This window comes from Herpailurus yagouaroundi, unplaced genomic scaffold, assembly GCF_014898765.1.
Source record: "Herpailurus yagouaroundi ecotype Mexico unplaced genomic scaffold, PumYag 196, whole genome shotgun sequence".
In the NCBI taxonomy this organism is placed as follows: Eukaryota; Metazoa; Chordata; class Mammalia; order Carnivora; family Felidae; genus Herpailurus; species Herpailurus yagouaroundi.
The window spans coordinates 36,438,484-36,458,077 of NW_024412427.1; the positions used below are offsets into that span (position 1 = coordinate 36,438,484).

Here is a 19,594-nt window from a genome sequence, read left to right on the forward strand (position 1 = left end):
GTGACGTTACGACCACCGCCCCTTCCGGGAGCTGGCGCGCGGGGCCTCCGGAGCGTAGGTCAGAGGTTCCTCTCCGCCAGGACTAGTGAGTGGGGCAGGTCTGGGGTCACGTACCTGGCTCGGGGTGCGGGGCTCCGAAACGGGTCCCGGCCCAGTGCGGACGCCTTAGAGGCATCGGGAGGCGCGTAGCCTAACCCCGGGGTCGCCCAGCTCAGCGTCTGCGCTTCCTGTGTTTTCATTGCAGGCGGTGGGGAGGCAGGAAACGTCATGCTCAGAGTAGTGCACATAGGCGGTGCTGGACTTAGGTGTTGGCCTTTTGTGTCGGTAGAAGTTGGCGCTGCTTGTGAAGTGACATAGACCCTGGCTCATATAAGCGGGTTAAAAAAATAACAAGTTCGTATTTTGGGAGGGACACGAGTGCAAGTAACGCCCGCCTGAAATTTATATTACCTTTTACAAACATCCACTTGAGGGGAAAATTTGGGACAAATATGCCGCCCTTTGGATTAGGGACATTGAGTATTAAATCTTTTTGTTAACAGAACATTTGATAAAGTTTGTTAAAGAGTTACCCTTAGAAGTAAAAGTGGGGCTGACATAGTCATAAGTAGAATATATGCAACTAGAGAGCTTATCCCAGGTCTATACTTAATAGAACCACTGGGTAGAATAGTCCATTGACTGAACGTGCAGGTGTTTTCACTTAATACACTGCAAAAATCACGTTAACTAATACATACTGTTTTGTCCATGCTGTAAGTATATGTATCTGAGGTAGCATACACTAAGTTGTGGATAATGATAGACAGAATGGGAAACCCATTAAACTGTGTACACCTTGCATTTCTTTGATGAAGAGGGGGAAAGTAATTAAATGATTGGTCAGAGGATTTGCAGAACAGGCCAAGAAAGTGACATTACTGTTTTAAGAGTCCCTCAATATAGCAAGAGTAGAAGCAGAGTGACTTTAGAATGACAAAAGAAGAGGAATTTTGAAAATTATTGTTTTGTAAGTTTAGGATTTTTCACGTGTGCATTACTCATAATGGGCATTACTAAGCACAGCTATGCCTGTTTTTATTTTAGTCCCTTTAACATGATTTAATGTGAATAAAATCAGAATTTGTCTAAATAAAAAAAAAGTAAAAGTGGGGTATAAATAGAAGCTATCATTAATTGCAACAAATAAGGTTTAAGAAAGCAGGAAGCAATCTTCAGTTCGTTCGTTAGCAATATTTTAGTCAACTAGGTATATTTCTAGGTTCTGGGAGGTGACGATGAGCCAACCATAGACAAGTCCCCTCACTGAAGGTAAATTAATGAGAGATGACTTTAATCAGGTCATCATAAAGATAAATGTAAAATGTGAAATGTAATAATTGAACTAGAAAAGAATAATATGATCTTGTGAGAGCATTTGACACATGAAGGAGCTGAGAAAGGATTGGATTTGGGGGAAAAACAGGATTTCCAATCAGAGGAAACCAAGTCCTGTTACTGTGCATCATCTCTAGAAAAGGCATGTTCAGGATGAAGTATTAAAGAATTAATTTCCAGGGTGCCTGGGTGGCTCAATTAAGCATCTCACTTGATTTCAGCTCAGGCCATGATCTTGTGGGTTTGAGCCCCATGTTGGGCTGTGTGCTGACACCAGGGAGCCTGCTTGGGATTCTCTCTCCCTCTCTCTCTCTGCCCCTCCTCCCCTCATGTGCTCTTGCACTCTCTTACTCTCTCAAAATAAACTTAAAAAAAATAAAGGAATCTCCTTATTGCACTTGAAGGTTCCCCTGATCAAACATGCCATTAACTTTCTTAGGCACTAGAATCCCACATGACTGTTTAAGAAGAAACCAAGAGCCAGCATAAGGGAAATGAGTATATATAAATCCAGTTCAGGGATTCCAGGACTGCCAGGGATATAGTTAAGGCCTGGGAAGTATTTTATTTCATTCCCTCTCCAATACAACTGGTATAGCTGTTGTATCAAGGATAATTTAAACAGCACTGCATGACCTGGCCCTTCCTGCCTGTCTGGACTATCTCTCCGGTTCTGAATCCTGTCTTTCAGATACTCAGCATTGCGTGTTGTTTCTAATTCTCTGCTGAGAACCCTTCTCCTAATTTCTCAAGCAGAACATCTTTATGTCTAAGACACTTTGAACATGCCCAATTATAGAACTTAGCTCATTGCATTAGATTTATTTATATTTCATGCGCAGCGGTAAGGACCACCAACAAAAAACAGCCAGGAACAGAATTGTAAAAAAAAAAGTAATAATAATAGGTTAAGTTTATTGAACTTGCTACAGCAAAGGAATTCACCAGAGGACCTGTGAGGCTCCTTAAAAGGGGGGAGTTATGGAAGCATCCATGTGAGGGTTAGGGCTGGTGTTAGTAACAGATAGTCTTGGCAGGGATGGGTCAAAATTTATAAACTTGGAGAGTCATTGGAGGAGTCAGTGGTCTCATCTGGAACACATGAGTCCATATGGAGTCCATGTGGAGTTATTGGGAGGTCAGCTTGTCTTATCTTGGAGCAAATGGTCTGAATGAGCTAAATTAGTTAAATGGTCTGAATTTAATGCTTGTTTTTGCTGGGCAGTGCAGTTTAGTACCGTTTTTCTGTTTGCAAGTCATGGTGAGGTCCACATTGCTGTTTGTGGCTTCAGTTCTCCCCCCAGGCTCCAGCCTAGCTGCCACCCAGTTATCAGCAGGGAGATGGGACCCCTATAATTGGTTAGACCAAGTTTCTCAACTTCAGCACCACTGACATTTTGGGCCAGATAATTCTTTGTTGGGGGTGGCAGGGAGAAGCTCTCCTGTGCATTGCAGGATGTTTAGCAGCATCCCTGGCCTCCATCCACCAGATGTCAATAGCGTCCCACCTAGTGATGCTAATTAGTAATGTCTCCAGACATTTCCAAGTGTCCCCTGGGAGACAAAATAGCCCCTGGTTGAGAACCACTGGGTTAGACCAACCAGAAGACACCCTCTTTGCACCCTGAGACTGGGGATGAGGCCCACTTTCATTGAAACTTTGGCCCACATGGAGGGCAATTGATTTCAATAAATCAGGGTTCTACCAGCATGGAAGGAGAGGCAGTGATGCTGGGCAAGCAGCCAATTGCATGCCTCACAGCTTAAACTAGAAATACTCCCTATTTCCAGTCCAGTGCTTTTTCCCAATCCCATACTGTTTCCATTTCTTTCACAGATATCTGCTGAGAGCCTTCCAGGTGCTCAGCCAAGTGCTGTGACGAAACGAAGGTGAAATAAGGTGAGCCAACATGCAGACATGTTATAATCTCAGAGGGGAGATAAGCCTAATAACTGATATAAAACAGTGTCATGGAAGAACTGCATGATGCCTTGGGGGCCACAAGGAACAAGTGCCATCAGGTAGCAATGCCCACAGAAGGTTTCATGGAGGAGGTGATGTGTGAACCAGGCCTTGGATAAGTAACATTATAATGGGCAGGTTGAGGGGATGGAAGAGGACAAGAAACAGGCCAAAAGTATGGAGTGCCCATGGATTGATCGATAAGGTGATGACAATCAGGGCAGACTTCAAGGTTATGAGTAATCAAGGAAGACAAACCATCTCAAAGGGGTAAAGAAGAGCAGCAATAGACAGAGCCCTTCTCCCTGCCCTGAATCCAGGGGAGAGAAAGAGTGGCCTGCCCTAAACAGGGCTTCAAGCTAATTTGTATTGTGATAGGAAGCTCTGGTGTCAGCTCGGGCAGGAAAGTGGAAAGTTAGAGAATGTAAAATAACTTGTTCACTGTAGAAAAAGCATCTTAGAGATCATGCAGGTCCCAGGCACAGACATCCACAAAAGCCCACTTAAGATGAGGGAGGGATCTATTGGAAGGATATGGGGATATCTCACAGAATACCATCACAGAAAATACAGCCAAGCCTCACAGGGACTGGAACAAGGGCCTGGAAAAACAGGAACAGTGTTCGTCTCATCCTCCCTGGGGCCTCGCCACGTTTTGTCTCTTGGTCCCTGCATGTTTCTGGGGCAAGCCCTGTTATTTGACTGCCTCCCTTCTTTTTTGCTGCCCTCTACTACAGCTGGATACATTGTTACTTTTCCAGCTCTTAAAGCTAAGGTGGTCCTAGGCTAGATTCTGGCCTTGAGATAAAGAAATCTAGGGTTTCTTTTGACCTCTAGGAAAAGTTTTTGCTTTTCTGATAAAAGGGAGAGATAGGCCTTGCCCTTTCTTCTGCTCTGAACCCCAGAGTTGTGCTTAGAGTGACAGTAGTGTCTTGTGACCATGGGAAAACACCTTGAGGTCTAAACGACAGCAGTCTGAGAACAGAAAACCTAGGCTGCTCACCTCTGCCAGCAACCACCTACACCTGGGCTTTCAGATTGCATGAGGAAAACAACCCCTCATGCATGTGAGCAGTTTGTGCTTGCACCTGAATGCGTTCCATCTGACACGCATTCTCTGCATGGACATGTCCATGGCAGAAAACTACTGCCTCAAGCCCAGTTCTCCATGACTTCCCATTTCAGGAATCCCACCAACTAACTACAGTCTCTTTGTCCCAAGTCCAGATTCTTGAGACTCTAATGTTCCCAACTTTGGTGAGGTGCCCAAGCCTGGTGCTGTGTTAGAGGACAAAATCCCACGTTCCACTGAACGTTCAGGAGGAACGAGAGAGGGAACTAGGCGGCAGGACTATGCGTGAGCAGGACAGGACAGCACATTGAATGATGTCTGCTCCAACGAGAAGCAGGTAGGGGAAGAGGTAAGGATTATAAATAAGTTGACTGGAGAAAACTCCCTTAATTACACTAATGAGGAAGATTCTTAAGGTCGACCCAGACTTGATAGGAAATGGTTCTCAGTAAGAAAGACATTCCCCAGTGTCTGCATGGACATGGACATTCATTGTTATTATTTCTGTTGACAAGTAGCTCATCTGTCCCATTGTTCTTTGGGAATCTTAACACTGACATTTCCTATTTGGCACGGGTCACTTGTTAATCACGTTTCATTACACCCAGAAATCATTTCTTGAAAGCAACTAATTATTTCACTTAGGCAATTTCTACTCTGCCTTTTTGAGCAAACATATGCATACTTGTAAGTGTATGGCTCCTGGGTGACTCAGTCGGTTAAGCATCCAACTCTTGGTTTCAGCTCAAGTCATGATCTTAAGACCTGTGTCAAGCTCCACGTGAGCCTGCTTGGGGACTCTCTGTCTTAGCCCCTCCCAACTCATGCTTGCTCTTTCTCAAAATAAATAAACTTTAAAAATATTCAAATAAAAGAGTTAAGTGTTTCCTTGACTCTCAAGAATAAAGAGATATATGATTGGCGGAGATGATGTCCTTCTTTGGGAAAGAAATCAGCCCAAAATATGTCTGTGCATCCAGAAGGCTGCTTGGCAGAAGTTTGGGCCTGCAAGAGCAAGGAGACTAGACAGAGTTACCCAGCTGGTGGCTCTTACTAAGAAAATCCCAACCTGGGGGCACCTGGGTGGCTCAGTCAGTTAAGTGTTCAACTTTGGCGCAGGTCATAATCTTGCGGTTCGTGGTTTCAAGCCCTGTGTTGGGTTCTGTTCTGACTACTGACAGCTCAGAGCCTGGAGCCTGCCTTGGATTCTGTGTCTCCCTCTCTCTCTGCCCCTCTCCCACTCGCACTCTGTCTCTTACTCTCTCTCAAAAATAAATAAACGTTAGAAAATCCCACCCTATTTGCAAGAGAAGTTGGCAGGCCAACTATTCCAACAGGTTTTCTAAACTCCTTGGTACTTAGCAGTTTGTTAATAATGTCCTAGGACAGGCAGCCACAGCTTTCTTCCCTTGTCTCTTTCTCAGTTTATTTAGAGTCGGATTTTTGCCTCTGGCTTGTCACCTCTTTGGCCATGGTTGGTACCCTATCGTGCAGATGTCAGGGGCACTAATCAGCTCCTGTGCTATTTGGAATAAAGGCTGGTGCAGGCAGGAATTCAGCTTCACGTTTAGCAAAGGCCATAGTGATGGAACCCTCAAAGTGGTACTCTTGGAGGGTCACAGTTTGCCTCTGGCATGACTGGCTGGGAACAAGTTTGGTGGTGTCCCCTAGTTTCCCCATATCCTTATGATAAGGAGAAGAGGAATCCCAGCAACCAAGCAAAAGAGTGTTGAAATAAAGACTTCTTTTTTTTTCTTCCCACTCTTTTCCCTCCAGAGAGCAGGGTGAGAACAAAATGATTCCCATCTCCAATACTTGTAAACCAAGACAGCCGGCAGGAGGGGTTTTTTTGTCCCATAGGCAGCCACAGGGTTTGGTCAAAACGGGCTGTGTTCTTCACAGGCCTGTGCCATTCTTTAACAGTGGCACCTTCCCCTCATTCCACCAGAGAATTCCAGAGTGTGTGTCTTCACTCTGCAAGACAAAGAGCCATTTTTGACACATACCAGCTACCAGCTAGGCAAGTATGATGTCTATTCATTCAACAGATACTAAGCACTTGCCATGTCATGTGTTAGGCAGTACTCTAGGCACTGGTAATTTGCAGGTGGATCCTGCCCTCAGGGAGCTTACCTACAAGAGAGGAAGGAGACTGTAGATGCACGTACACTGCACAGTGGGTAAGAGGGCAGGGAGTGGGGGCTACTGTTTGTGTGGGGTGGTAGATGGAAGCAGTTGACACTAAACTGTGAATAAAGTCCACTAACTGAATGTGAGTGGGAAGATCGGGGTCTTGGTGTTTGGGTATTATTTGCATTGTTTATCAGGGTGTGCCTGCAGACATAGGCTGTGAACACGTTTGCTTTCATTCCCGTAAGTGTCACCAAGCTCCTAAAGTCCTTGCAGGGAAGTGAGCCCTGAACACAGGGCATTTACAAATTCACTGAGAAAAAGGATTCCTGAACTTATCCACTGATTTTAAGTAGTTACACTTTCTCAAGGGCATTTTCTTGTTCTACTCTTTGCCCAGGGTCCACACACCAGAGACAACACCCAAGCAGATGACTGCTTCTTCTTCCCCTTTCTGCCCCATAGTACTGCTCTCTCAGCTTGCTTCCCCTTAAATCACCTGTGCCAGGAGGACCATCCTAGTAGTCAGATGCCATAATCAGAGTGTGTGGCCTTCACAGTGTCAACAGCTGGACTCAAAGGCATAAAATGAAGGTAAAAATAAAGCTGATTCTAGGCAGCAGTGGCTCAGTGCCTCAGTGGGTCCCTAGTGAATTATTTTGCCCCAGAGTGCTGAGCTTCAAGACAGTGGTTCTCAACTTTGGCTGCACATTAGAACCATCTGGGAAGCTTTAAAATATGGTGATGCCTGCATTGGTTGAGCATCCCACGCAACCAATTGATTTTGGCTCAGGTCATGATCCCAGGGTCGTGGGATCGAGGCCTGCATTGGGCTCCACACTGAACATGGAGCCTGCTTAGGATTCTCTCTCTCTCTCTCTCTCTCTCTCTCTCTCTCTCTCTCTCTCTCTCTCCCCCCCCCTCTGCCCCTCTCCCACACTTGCACTCGCTCTCTAAAATAAAAAGTTAAAAAAACTCCAATGCTTGTGCCCCACCCCAGAAGTTATGATTAAATTGGTCCAGGGTGTGGCTTGGGCATTGTGAGTTTTGAAAGCTCTCTAGGTACTTTTAAAAGCCAAGTTGAGCATCACTGCTTAGAGAGGAAATAAGAAATAGAGAAATATGTATAGTATTCCATTTTAGGGAGGTAGAGGGGACAGGGGTCTGAGTCCAGTGTCGCTATGATTAAGAGACAAAAAGAATCACCCCTTTTACCAATTTGCATTCGGATCCTGAAAAACTGCCTGCCTGCAGGAACATCTGAGAGGCAGCTCTGGGCTGAAAGAGGCTGCAGAGATTTGGCAAAACCCTGACAAAATACCCCTCCTCTTGTCTGGGACCCTGAGGGGCTGTGATTTATTGGTGGGAACACAGACTGTGGTCAGGAATGGGAGGAGAGAGGCTCTGACATGCTGGCAGTGTTTCCTATCATGACCTCAGTGGAAGTTACCTGGGTTTTGTTTCATGTCAGTTTGTTAAGCTGTACATGTTTTATACACCCTTCTATATATGTTATGTTTCATCCAAAAAAAATATTTAAAAAAAAAAAAAGCTATTGCCTAGGGGTGCCTGGGTGGCTCAGTTGGTTAAGCATCTGACTCTTGATTTCAGCTCAGGTCATGATCTCATGGTTCATGAGATTGAGCCCCCTCACTGGGCTGACTATGCAGAGACTGCTTGGGATTCTCTCTCCCTGCCCCATCCCCCAACTGTCTCCCTCTCTCTCAACAAGTAAACAAACAAACATTTTTATTAAAAAGCTATTGCCTAGTTTGAAAGCTCTCTTTCTCCAGGTCACTTTCTTAAATGGAAACAGAAATACATGAAGTGTTGGGATTATTCAGTGGTCTCTGAAAGCTGGTCACTAGGACCTAGTTGACTATGCAGAATTATTAAAAGTCCAGATTCCCCAACCCCCGCCTCCTGAGATTCAGGCTTAACAATTCTGAGACAGGAATCTGTGTTGTCATCAAGCAGGCATCCAGGTGAGCCTGGCATCAGTCCCTGGAAACTTTCCCCGGGGACCACTGCATGCTCTGCAGCCAGCAGCCCATCATGAACACAGACCCAAGTGGGGACCTGACTTTGAAAGCCCTCTGGACCCAAGAATCCACAACTTGGAATAGCAATCAGCATGAAGCTGGCTTAGATCCACTTTTGAGAGAAAAGTGAATTTATTTTTATCAGTGTCTTAATTACTTGAACTCAAAAAAGCAAAAATGTCCATCCAACCCAACAGTTTAGAAATAAAATGTTAACACAAGAAGTTGCTTCCAAAACATATAATGGAAGAGAATTTCATCAAATGTCTTTCTTGTGCCTGGAGTATGAAAGTTATACAAAATATTTTCACATGACCAAATCATAAAAGCTACTTCTGAATCTAAGTCCCATACAGAGACAAATTTTAAAGGTTATATTAAGTAGTAACTGCAACCCTCTAGGGAAATGTTTTAGGAAAAAGGGAATGACTAGAAAAGTCATGGTCTGAAAATTATTGTATGGCATTTTATCGCTGGCTACTACCTATCTCTACAGCTGTTGACTGATTGATAACACACCATGTGAGTAATTTCCAGCTTTTTAAGCTTCGGGGTGAAGATAACCTTTTGCCAGGTTTTATTTATTTATATTACATTGGTCCTCCTATTTGTGCTACATTTCTCACCTACACTACATAAGATTCACCACATAAGATTCTCTGCACACTCTGTATTCGTGGACCATATTCACAAAAAACCCAAATTTGTAGGTTGGCAGTTATCTGACTCTGTTCAGGCTGCTATAACAAAACACCATAGACTGGAGGGTTATAAACAACAGAAATTTATTTCTCACAGCTCTGGAGGCTGAAGTGAAAGATCGAGGTGCAAACAGATTTGGTGTCTGGTGAGAACTTTCCTCCTGGTTCAGAGGTCACCATCTTGTCATCGCTGTGTCCCCACATGATGGAAGGAGCAAAGGAGCTCTCTGTGTCCTCTTTTAGAAGTGCACTGATTCCGGGGCGCCTGGGTGGCGCAGTCGGTTAAGTGTCCGACTTCAGCCAGGTCACGATCTCGCGGTCCGTGAGTTCGAGCCCCGCGTCAGGCTCTGGGCTGATGGCTCAGAGCCTGGAGCCTGTTTCCGATTCTGTGTCTCCTTCTCTCTCTGCCCCTCCCCCGTTCATGCTCTGTCTCTCTGTGTCCCAAAAATAAATAAACGTTGAAAAAAAAAAAAAAAAGAAGTGCACTGATTCCATTCATGAAGGCTCAGCTCTTATAACCACCTCTTATAACCTCTTATAACCACCTACCAAAGGCCCCACCACCTCCTGTGATACCATCACCTTGGAGATGAGGATTTCAACATATGAATTTGAAGGGACACGAACATTCACACCATTGCGATAGCCAAGCACATCTTTTGATTGATTACATGGTGTAAAGATGTACATGGATTCCATTTAAGTCTTGTTTCTAATGTAGACAACTTGTAATCACCTTACATATCCATTCATAATGGTTAAATAAATGCTCAAATTCAGTGGTTTGCTACATGCAGCCATTACAAAGAAGAAGATGGGTCACCGTCTACTGATGGGGAGATAGTCATGTGACACTGGAAGGGAGAAAAGAAGTACAGAGTAATATGGAAAAGCCTCACTAACTTATGTGAAACGTTTGGATGAAATGTATGTTGGAAACCAGAATCTGTCACATTTTAGGGACATTATGCAAGACTTCCTCCTCATGTGAAAACAGATTGAGTAATTGAGACTCACACTCTCCATGGGGATAATGATGAGCAAAACATTTACAACACTTGCATACCAACACCAGAGAGCCTGAGCGTGGTAAGGAATTACTGGGCCAGGGAAAACAGAGGCTCAGGGAGGTGAGGCCACTGCTGGGAGCCACTTTTTCCCGACAGCATCTGCAAGTTCTGGGGAAAGTTGGGAGGCCATGCCACGTTTCAGACAGCTGGTTCTCAGTTGGTTCAAAGACACACCAGTAAGAGTCCTACTGAGTCATGTGAGACGGAGCAGTGGTTCACAGCGCTGGCTGGCCCGATGTGAGTCTGCTTGCGTTGGTTTCCCTCCTTCCCTGTTTCACAACCTCATTCCTCACACCTGTCCCTGGAATCACATTCCTAAGCAAATCACCTGCACGCAGGCCCTCATCTCAGTTTCTGCTTCAGGACCATGGAGATGAAGGCAGTAAGAGAACTAGAAAATAGAATGTGAGAGGTCCCAACATATGGGAAGTTAACGATCTTCAAAAAAGGAGACCAAATAGGCAAAAACTACATATGAACAGATAATGATTGAAATATTTCTGGAACTGATTAAGATGGACAACAAGCCATTAAGATGGACCAAGAAGCCCTACAGAGCCCAAGCAGGACAAATAAAACAAGTCAACCAAAAAGTAATACTGCAAAAACTAAAGACCATTGGTATTCACAGGTGGAGAAATTGTGTATTTACTTGGTTTAATCCTGTTATGCAACAAAATTCCCAAACAGTGATGAAGGGAAACCTTACATAACTCCAGTTAAAGATCACTAAAACTCAAATTGGCATCACCACCCCTCCAAAAGCACTGTCTCCTGGAAAGCTTCCTCTCGGCCTGGATTTAGGCTTCTCCCCCCTATCAAAGATAGAGCTACTCAGAGGTCAACAGTAAGGTGCCTTAAAAAAGCAATAAAATAATAAAACTAAAATGCCGTTGATATTCTTCAAAGCTCTCGCAAGAAGGGACCACACCACCTTTGGTTTGAACTTGGGGGTCAAGGGTGGAGTCAGACCAGCTCCATCCACACCCCAGCTCTGCCCCGAAGTGAAATGAGAGGAGGAGATGGGGTGACCTGCTTAGGGCCTCCTTGCACACCGTGCCCAACAGCATAAGCATTGCTGCTGTGCTCCTGACATTGGGTATCCTGAGGGCGGCTGGCGCAGTGGGTGCAAGTCAGCTCTGCGAGGATTGATGGCTCAGGTTCATTCCACGGCCAGATCTCCTCTCTCAAGTCAGGCCAGAGAGACTGGGTGAGAATTCACACTCCCCTTGCTTTTCTATGATCTCACTGCTGTGGGTGAACCTGGAATGAGCATGAGCCTGAATCAGCTCATGACTGATCTTTAGATAACTGCTGTCATGAACATTAGCTGTGATTTTTCTGTTTCTAGACTTAATAGGGACATTTTCCCTTTGGGAATTAATTATGTTGGAAAGCTGAATTTTCCCTTGAAGCACAACTTTTCATTTTGTTTTAGCTACTCTAAATGAGAATTATTCTTCAAAGGTACCGCATACTGCTTTTTTTCTGAATCTGAATAGAATTTCCCTTTGAGTTTATTGTTATTACCAATTTCATGCTGGCCTGGAGACGCACTTAATGCCAAGATTAGCTGTCTCTGGATCCCAGTCCAACCCTGTCTCTGTTTCCACACCTACAGATGTCTCCTCTCTGCTTTCACTATAGCTGCCTTCTCTTCTCTCTGCTTCTCAGTTTTCCTGACTCGGTTTTTGCTAGGACATCTCAGTTCTGACAAAATCCAAAGCAAAAAGTGACATCTGAGGTCAGGGCAGATGTGGTACAGCTTGACCAGCCTCTGCACATCTACCTCCTGGGCTCCATTTTTCCTGTGCCCTTCTGTTCTCAGACAGGCCCTGCCTCAGGGCAGCCAAAATCCTACTGTAGCTCATCTCTACATCCTGTCTGTGGCCATAGATCATTCCCGCAAAAGAGGGATCCTGCCGTGACTTCCCACCGCAACCTGGGGTGCAAAAATGTGTCTTTCCCCGTGCATTCAGTGCCTGGCTGAGGCCCCTGGGAATACTCCCAGCCTCCCTGCCCCCCAACATCCAGAGCACAAGAACAAGCACTGTTCCTAGGAATAGCCATTCCCAGTTCCTGCTTTGGTCCAGCTTTCTTAGGAGACAGTTGGGTCAGGGCCTTTCACCTCCCACCTCCCATGTCCCCAGTTCATAGAAACCTCATCCACCCACATCTAAAGAAAGGACAAACCTGAGTAATGGGACATCTCTCTCAGGCAAGCCTGTGCTTTTCACAGAGGCAGTCTATGACAATGAGATTCTTTTTGCTTCCCTGTCCTTGTCTGTGCTCCAAATCAGTGCCCACCACCAGAACCTTGTGTGAAGGTGGAAATGTTCTTGTCCATGCTGTCCAATCCGGTAGCTATTTGCCACGTGGCTACTGAGCATGTGAACTGTGGCTACTGCCACTGAGGAACTGAATATTTTATTTTATTCTGCTCTATTCTGTATATATTTTTTACTTATGCCTAAATAGCTATGTATAACTAGTGTATTGGATAGCACAGCAATCTAGACACAGATAGGTTTACCAAATAAGAGTGTAAGATAGGTAAGCTCTTAGTGTGTATTTCCTCCCTGTAAAGGATTTCCTCCCCAATGGATTTTTTTTTAAGTGTTCTCTTTTGAATGACTAGGCCCTTTCAGTTTTGTCCTTGGGATTATATTCAGCAATAACAATAGCATTATTTGATCAAAAACATCACAACAGAAGGAAGAGAATGAACAAAATAAACTTTAACTATCCTGGTCACTGTCCGAGTTTATACCCCAGCCATTTCATAAATAGCACCATACCTAAAGTCTGCCAAGTCCACCACACATGTGACAGGTCCAAGTGCATGGTTCTCTGTTGCTAAGCACTGCTTGTTACTTAGCAACAGAGAACAGACCATCACTCTATTTCTGTGGGCCACAGCCAGTGGCCACCCTGTTGGTGTCACAGGCATACTTGCCTAATCAGAGAGAAGCCAGCACAACTATGACCCACAGTAGGTGTTCAGTTCCCCAGACACCCCTTGAACACCTACACAGCTGCAAGGCACATATAATGTGGGGTAAAGATAAGAACAACCTTTCCCTGTTTCCAAGGACCCAGCTCAGCAGGCTGCCTTCACCTGTGTTCCACGCCACTGGCCCTCTTGTGCTTGGCTAATAAACACTTTGCAAACCTAAAGGTTTATGTCATCTTGCTAATGTTCAGATGGCTTAAGGCATTCTTAAGAAAAAGAGACACACCTGATTCAGAGTTCTAAGTCTCATCCTTGGACCTCTGTGGTTCTTCCCACACCAACCACAGAATGAAGGATAATCAGTTTTCAAGGATCCAGTCCTGGCCAAACAAGACACCTGAGTTTTCATGGGCTTCCCCAAACATCCGTACATATTTGGAGCATGCTGACCTTCTACCAAGAGGCATTTGAGGTGGAAAGGGGAATCTTTCCACATCACAGCTTGGAGAAACAGAATATATGAGTGGTTCTAGAACTAAAATTGGAGCAGGTTAATACCATCACTTTTAGAAGTTAGATTTCATTATACATAAGACAGGGTAAATAGAAATATACACCAAAACAAGGATGCTACAAGCTTGAAAGTTCTCAAGATAGCTATATTTAGACAGAGGTACAAACGTTTCAAATTCAGATTCCCAGAATGCCAACATTAAAAAGGCATCCTCTGACCCTCTCCACATTTCCCCATGAGCAAAGGCACAAAAGGATATTTTCATAACTCTAAATGTTACGAAGAATGTGTATAAGTAAATCTGCACACTACATGTGTATATCTGCGCATTCTTCCAAAATATAAAAGTATAAAAATAAAATTTCTGCCTTTTGTATCTAGTACATCTGGGGGAAAAAGTATGATTGCTTCTGGTTCTCAGTCATCTGAGCAGGCACACCTCACCTTCCTGTGCTGTCTGGAGGTGACACAGAAATGGAGATGACATTGACTTTTCATCCCAGGAAACCAAATTCAGGACAAGGGAAACAAATGCTAAGCATATCTAATAGTATCTCTTCATGGGTCCTCAGCAGAAAGAAGGCAGGGCTTAGCACAGACTTCACATTTGGGCAGTGTGGATTACACTCTAGGAGAGGAATGCTTCTGGGACAGTAGGAAATGAGCCAATCTGAGAGCTACATTCTGGAAGGACAGGGGCATGGGCACTGGGTCTCAGCCAAAGCCCATCACTGAGCAGCAGTTTGTTTGTCTTTGTACTTCTGGTAGACCTTCAGGATTTCCATGATGACATGGGGGTCCTCCAAGGTGGTGGTATCTCCCAGATCCTGAGCTCTTCCTGTAATTATCTTCCTCAGGAGCCTCCGCATGACTTTTCCAGACCGAGTTTTTGGAAGACGCTTCACAACCTGGCAAGGAAAGGGTGTGGAATTCAAGTTCAGGTGGTGCCCATACTCCCAGCAGTGTCCAGCTGCACTGGGATAACAGCAAGGGATGACACCCTTGCTGGGGGCTCAGGAATGAATGACTGAGATGCCAGGCCTGCCCCAAAGATATGGAGACCTGTGGTCTCTGGTTATATCTTCACACCATCTGGACCTAAAGCTGAAATCAACCTGAAGGGCAGAATCAACCACACATCAGGGGTTTGCTGAAGCCTTCCTCCAGGTCAGGTCTGTCCATACCTGGGTCTGCCTCACTGCTGATACCTCTGTCTCCTGTTCACTACATTAATGAGGGCTCCCAGATAGCAACAGAACCAAGTATATGCCATGGCACCTCGTCTCCACCCACTGGCCTGGCCCAAAGTGGCTTTTTGCTGACATAAGTGGTAAGAGCTACTTCAGACAAAAATGTTGTCTTGCTTAGTATTTGAAAATTCAGCATTTTCAAACAGCCATGGCCCCTTTAATGTGAACAGCAACATGCTAAGAGCTATGTTTGGGGCTTATTTGGAACAGTGACCTATCTTTTGAAAGGGGAGTTCAGGTCTCCCTAAAACTCTGGTCACCAAACAGCTTGACTTCGTATGACACCAGGGGAAGCTAGGGCCATTCCCATCTCAGAGGACCTCCTCTGAACCAAGGAAGACTGTGGGGGGAAATGTTAACAAAGGAAGGAGTGGAAACCTAATAAGGCTAGAGAATGGGCCCCCTTCTTCCCCAGACCGGACTCTAACACAGACCCTCTCAGACAGGGTCTGGCAGTGTCTCCTGCACTGACACCAGGAGATATGTTCAGAATCTAACTGGGGCCGGGGAACACTGGTACTTTCCCCATGTTTCTCTATTTAAAATCTCTTATGAATAAGGCAGAGACTTAGACAAAATGCAACAATGGAGGAATTTATCCCAAATGCAAGAAAAAGGTAAGTCCATGGCCAGAGATCTAAGTGGAACATATATAAGTAACATGCCTTATAAGATATAAGTAACATGCCTGATGGAGAATGTAAAGCAACAATCCTAAGGATACTCACTGGGCTTGAGAAAAGAATAGAAAACATCAGTGAGACCCTGACCACAGAGATAACAGACTTAAAAAGGAATCAACCAGAGATGAAGAACTCAATACTCAAGATTGGAAACAGGCTTAATGCAATGAACAGCAGACTGGAAGAGGCAGAGGAATGAATTGGTGACTTAGAAGACAAAATAATGGAAAATAATGAAGCTGAACAAAGGTGAGAAAGAATTATGAAACATAGCAATAGACTTAGGGAACTAAGTGTGACTCCATCAAATATAATAACATTAACATTTGTATTATAGGAGTCCCAGAAGAAGAGGAGAGAGAAAAGGGGGCAGACATTTTTTTTTTGAAGAAATGAAAGCTGAAAACTTTCCTAATCTGGGGAAGGAAACAGACATCAAGATCAAGGAGGCACAGAGAACTCCCATCAAAATCAACAAAAGCAGGCCAACACCAAGACCTATTATAATTAAATTTGCAAAATATAGTGAGAAAGAAAAATCCTAAAAGCAGCAAGAAAGAAAGTCCTCAACTTGTAAGGGAAGACCCATAAAGCTAGCTACAGATCTGTCCTCAGAAACTTGGCAGACCATGATATATTCAACATGCTTAATGGGAAAAATCTGTAGCCAACAACACTCCATCCAGCAAGGCTATCATTCAGAGCAGAAAGAGAGATAAAGAGTTTCCCAGACAGAGAAAACCTAAAGAAGTTTGTGACCACTAAACCGGCCCTGCAAGAAATATTAAAAGGGGACTCTGAGTGGAAAAGAAGGACCAAAAGTGACAAAGACAAGAAAGGATCAGAGAAAATCTCCAGATACAATGACAAAACAAGTAATAAAATGGCAATAAGAATAAGTACATATCTATCAAAAATTACTTTGAGGGGCGTCTGGGTGGCTCAGTCGGTTGAGTGTCCAACTTCAGCTCAGGTCATGATCTCACAGTCTGAGAGTTCGAGCCCCACGTTGGGCTCTGTGCTGATAGTGACAGCTCAGAGCCTGGAGCCTGCTTAGGATTCTGTGTCTCCCTCTCTCTCTGACCCTCCCCCATTCATGCTCTGTCTCTCTCTGTCTCAAAAATAAACAAACATTTTTAAAAAATTTAAAAAATTTAAAAAATTACTTTGAATTTAAATAGACTAAACACTCCAATCAAAAGACATAGAGTGACAGAATGGATAAAAAAAAAAAAAAATAAGACCCATCTATATGCTGCTTACAAGAGACCCATTTTAGATATAAAGCCACCCTGCAGATTAAAAGTGAGGGGATGGAGAAATATTTACCATGCAAATGGATGTCAAAAGAAAGCCAGAGTAGCAATTCATATTTTGGACAAAACAGATTTTAAAACAAAGACTATAACAAGAGACAAGGATACTATATAATCATAAAGGGGATAATCCAACAAGAAGATATAATAATTGTAAGTATTTATTCTCCCAATATTGGGAGCACCCCAATATATAAGACAATAACAAAAATAAAGGAACTAATTAATAATAATACAATAATAATAGGGGACTTTAACACCCCACTTACATCAATGGACAGATCACCTAAACAGAAAATCAACAAGGAAACAATAGCTTTGAATGACACACTGGACCAGATGGACTTAACAGATATATTTAGAACATATCATCCTAAAGCAGCAGAATACACATTCTTTTTGAGTGCACATTGGACATTCTCCAGAATAGATCACATATTAAGTCATAAAACAGGTCTCAGCAAGTACAAATACACTAAGATCATACCATGCATGTTTTCTGATCACAACACTATGAAACTAGAGGTCAACCACAAGAAAAAAAATTGGAAAGACAACAAATACATGGAGATTAAACAACATGCTACTAAAGAATGAATTGGTCAACCAGGAAATCAAAGAAGAAATAAAAAAATATATGGAAGCAAATGAAGATGAAAACACGTTGGTCTAAAACTTTTGTGATGCAGCAAAAGTGGTTCTAAGAGGGAAGTAGGTAGCAATACAGGTCTACCTCAAGAAGCAAGAAAAATCTCAAATAAACAACCTAACCTTACACTCAAAGGACCTAGAAAAAGAACAATAAATGAAGCCTAAAGCCAGCATAAGAATGGAAATAAGATTAGAGAAAAGATAAATGGTATAGAAACTAAAACAAAATAAATAATAAAACAGGTTCATGAAACCAGGAGCTGACTCTTTGAAAGAATTAACAAAATTGATAAACCCCTGGCCAGACTTATCAAAAAGAAAAGAGAAAGGACCCAAATAAATAAAATCACAAATGAGAGAGGAAAGATAACAACCAACACCACAGAAATACAAACAGTACTATAAGAGAACATGAAAAATTATATGTCAAAAATCTGGATAATCTGGAAAAAAATGCATAAATTCTTAGAAACATAAAAACTACCAAAACTGAAACAAGAAGAAATAGAAAACTTGAACAGACCAATAACCATCAAAGAAAATAAATCAGTAATCAAAAACTCCCAATAAACAAAAAGTCCAGTGCCAGATGACTTCACAGATGAATTCTACTAAACATTTAAGGAAGACTTAATACCTATTCTTCTCAAACCATTCCAAAAAATAAAAAAGCAAAGAAAACTTCCAAATTCATTCTATGAGGCCAGCATTATCCTCTTACCAAAACCAGATAAAGATTCCACTAAAAAAGAGAACTACAGGCCAATATCCCTAATGAACATGGATGCAAAAATTCTCAATAAAATCCTAGTAAATTGATTCCAACAATACATTAAAAGAAATATTCACCATGATCAAGTGGGATATATTCCTGGGCTGCAAGGGTGATTCAATACTTACAAATCAATCAATGTGATACACCATATTAATAAAAGAAAAGATAAAAACCATATGATCATTTCAATAGATCCAGAAAAAACATCTGACAAAATACAGCATCTATTCGTGATAAAAAACCATCAACAAAATAGGTTGAGAGGGAACATACATCAACATAATAAAGGTCATATATGAAAAGCTAACATCATCCTCAAAGAGGAAAAACTCTCAATTTTTCCTCTATGGTCAAGAACATGTCCACTCTCACTGCAGTTAATTAACATAGTACTGGAAATCCTAGCCACAGCAAGTAGACACCAAAAAGAAATAAAAGGCATCTAAATCAGCAAGGAAAAAAGTAAAATGTTCACTATTTACAGACAACACGATACTCTATATAGAAAACCTGAAATACTCCACCAAAACATTGCTAGAACTGATACACAAATTCAGTAAAGTCATGGGACACAAAATCAACATACAGAAATCTGTTACATTTCTTTTTTTTTTAAAGTTTTTATGTATTTATTTTGAGAGAGAGAGAAAGAGCACCAGGGAGGGACAGAAAGGAGGGAGAGAGAATTCCAAGCAGTCTCTGCACTGTCAGCGTGAAGCCCAACATGGGGCTCAAACCCATGAACTGTGAGATCATGATCTGAACTGAAATCAAGAGTTGGACGCTTAAACAACTGAGCCACCCAGGTGCCCCTGTTAAATTTCTTTAAACTAATAATGAAGCAGCAGAAAGGGAAACTAAGGAATCAATCCCATTTACAATTGCACCCAAAACCATAAGATACAGAGGAATAATCCTGACCAAAAAGGTGAAAAACCTGTACTCTGAAAACTATAAAACACTGATGAAAGAAACTGAAGATGACATCAAGAAATAGAAAGACATTCCATGCTCATGAGTTGGAAGAACAAATACTGTTGAAATGTCTATACTACCCAAAGCAATCTGCACATTTAATGCATTCCCTATCAAAATAC

The 19,594-nt window shown here is 42.9% G+C and overlaps 1 protein-coding gene and 1 long non-coding RNA gene across 3 annotated transcripts in view; one reads left to right on the plus strand and one right to left on the minus strand.

Annotated features, from left to right (window-relative positions):
• Positions 1-15: 15 nt before the first annotated feature.
• On the plus strand, positions 16-9,369 carry LOC121012579 (uncharacterized). Its single transcript, XR_005782173.1, has 4 exons — positions 16-85; positions 3,215-4,761; positions 6,943-7,136; positions 8,517-9,369. It is a non-coding gene; the product is annotated as an uncharacterized LOC121012579 (long non-coding RNA).
• A 3,704-nt stretch (positions 9,370-13,073) lies between these two features.
• Positions 13,074-19,594, minus strand: part of ACSS1 (acyl-CoA synthetase short chain family member 1) — a 61,741-nt gene continuing 55,220 nt past the window's right edge. For both annotated transcript variants that reach the window (XM_040447900.1, XM_040447899.1), the window contains one exon: positions 13,074-14,730. In XM_040447900.1, coding sequence (XP_040303834.1) covers positions 14,551-14,730 — 180 coding nt within the window. In that variant the 3' untranslated portion in view covers positions 13,074-14,550. The remainder of the gene's footprint in view (positions 14,731-19,594) is intronic.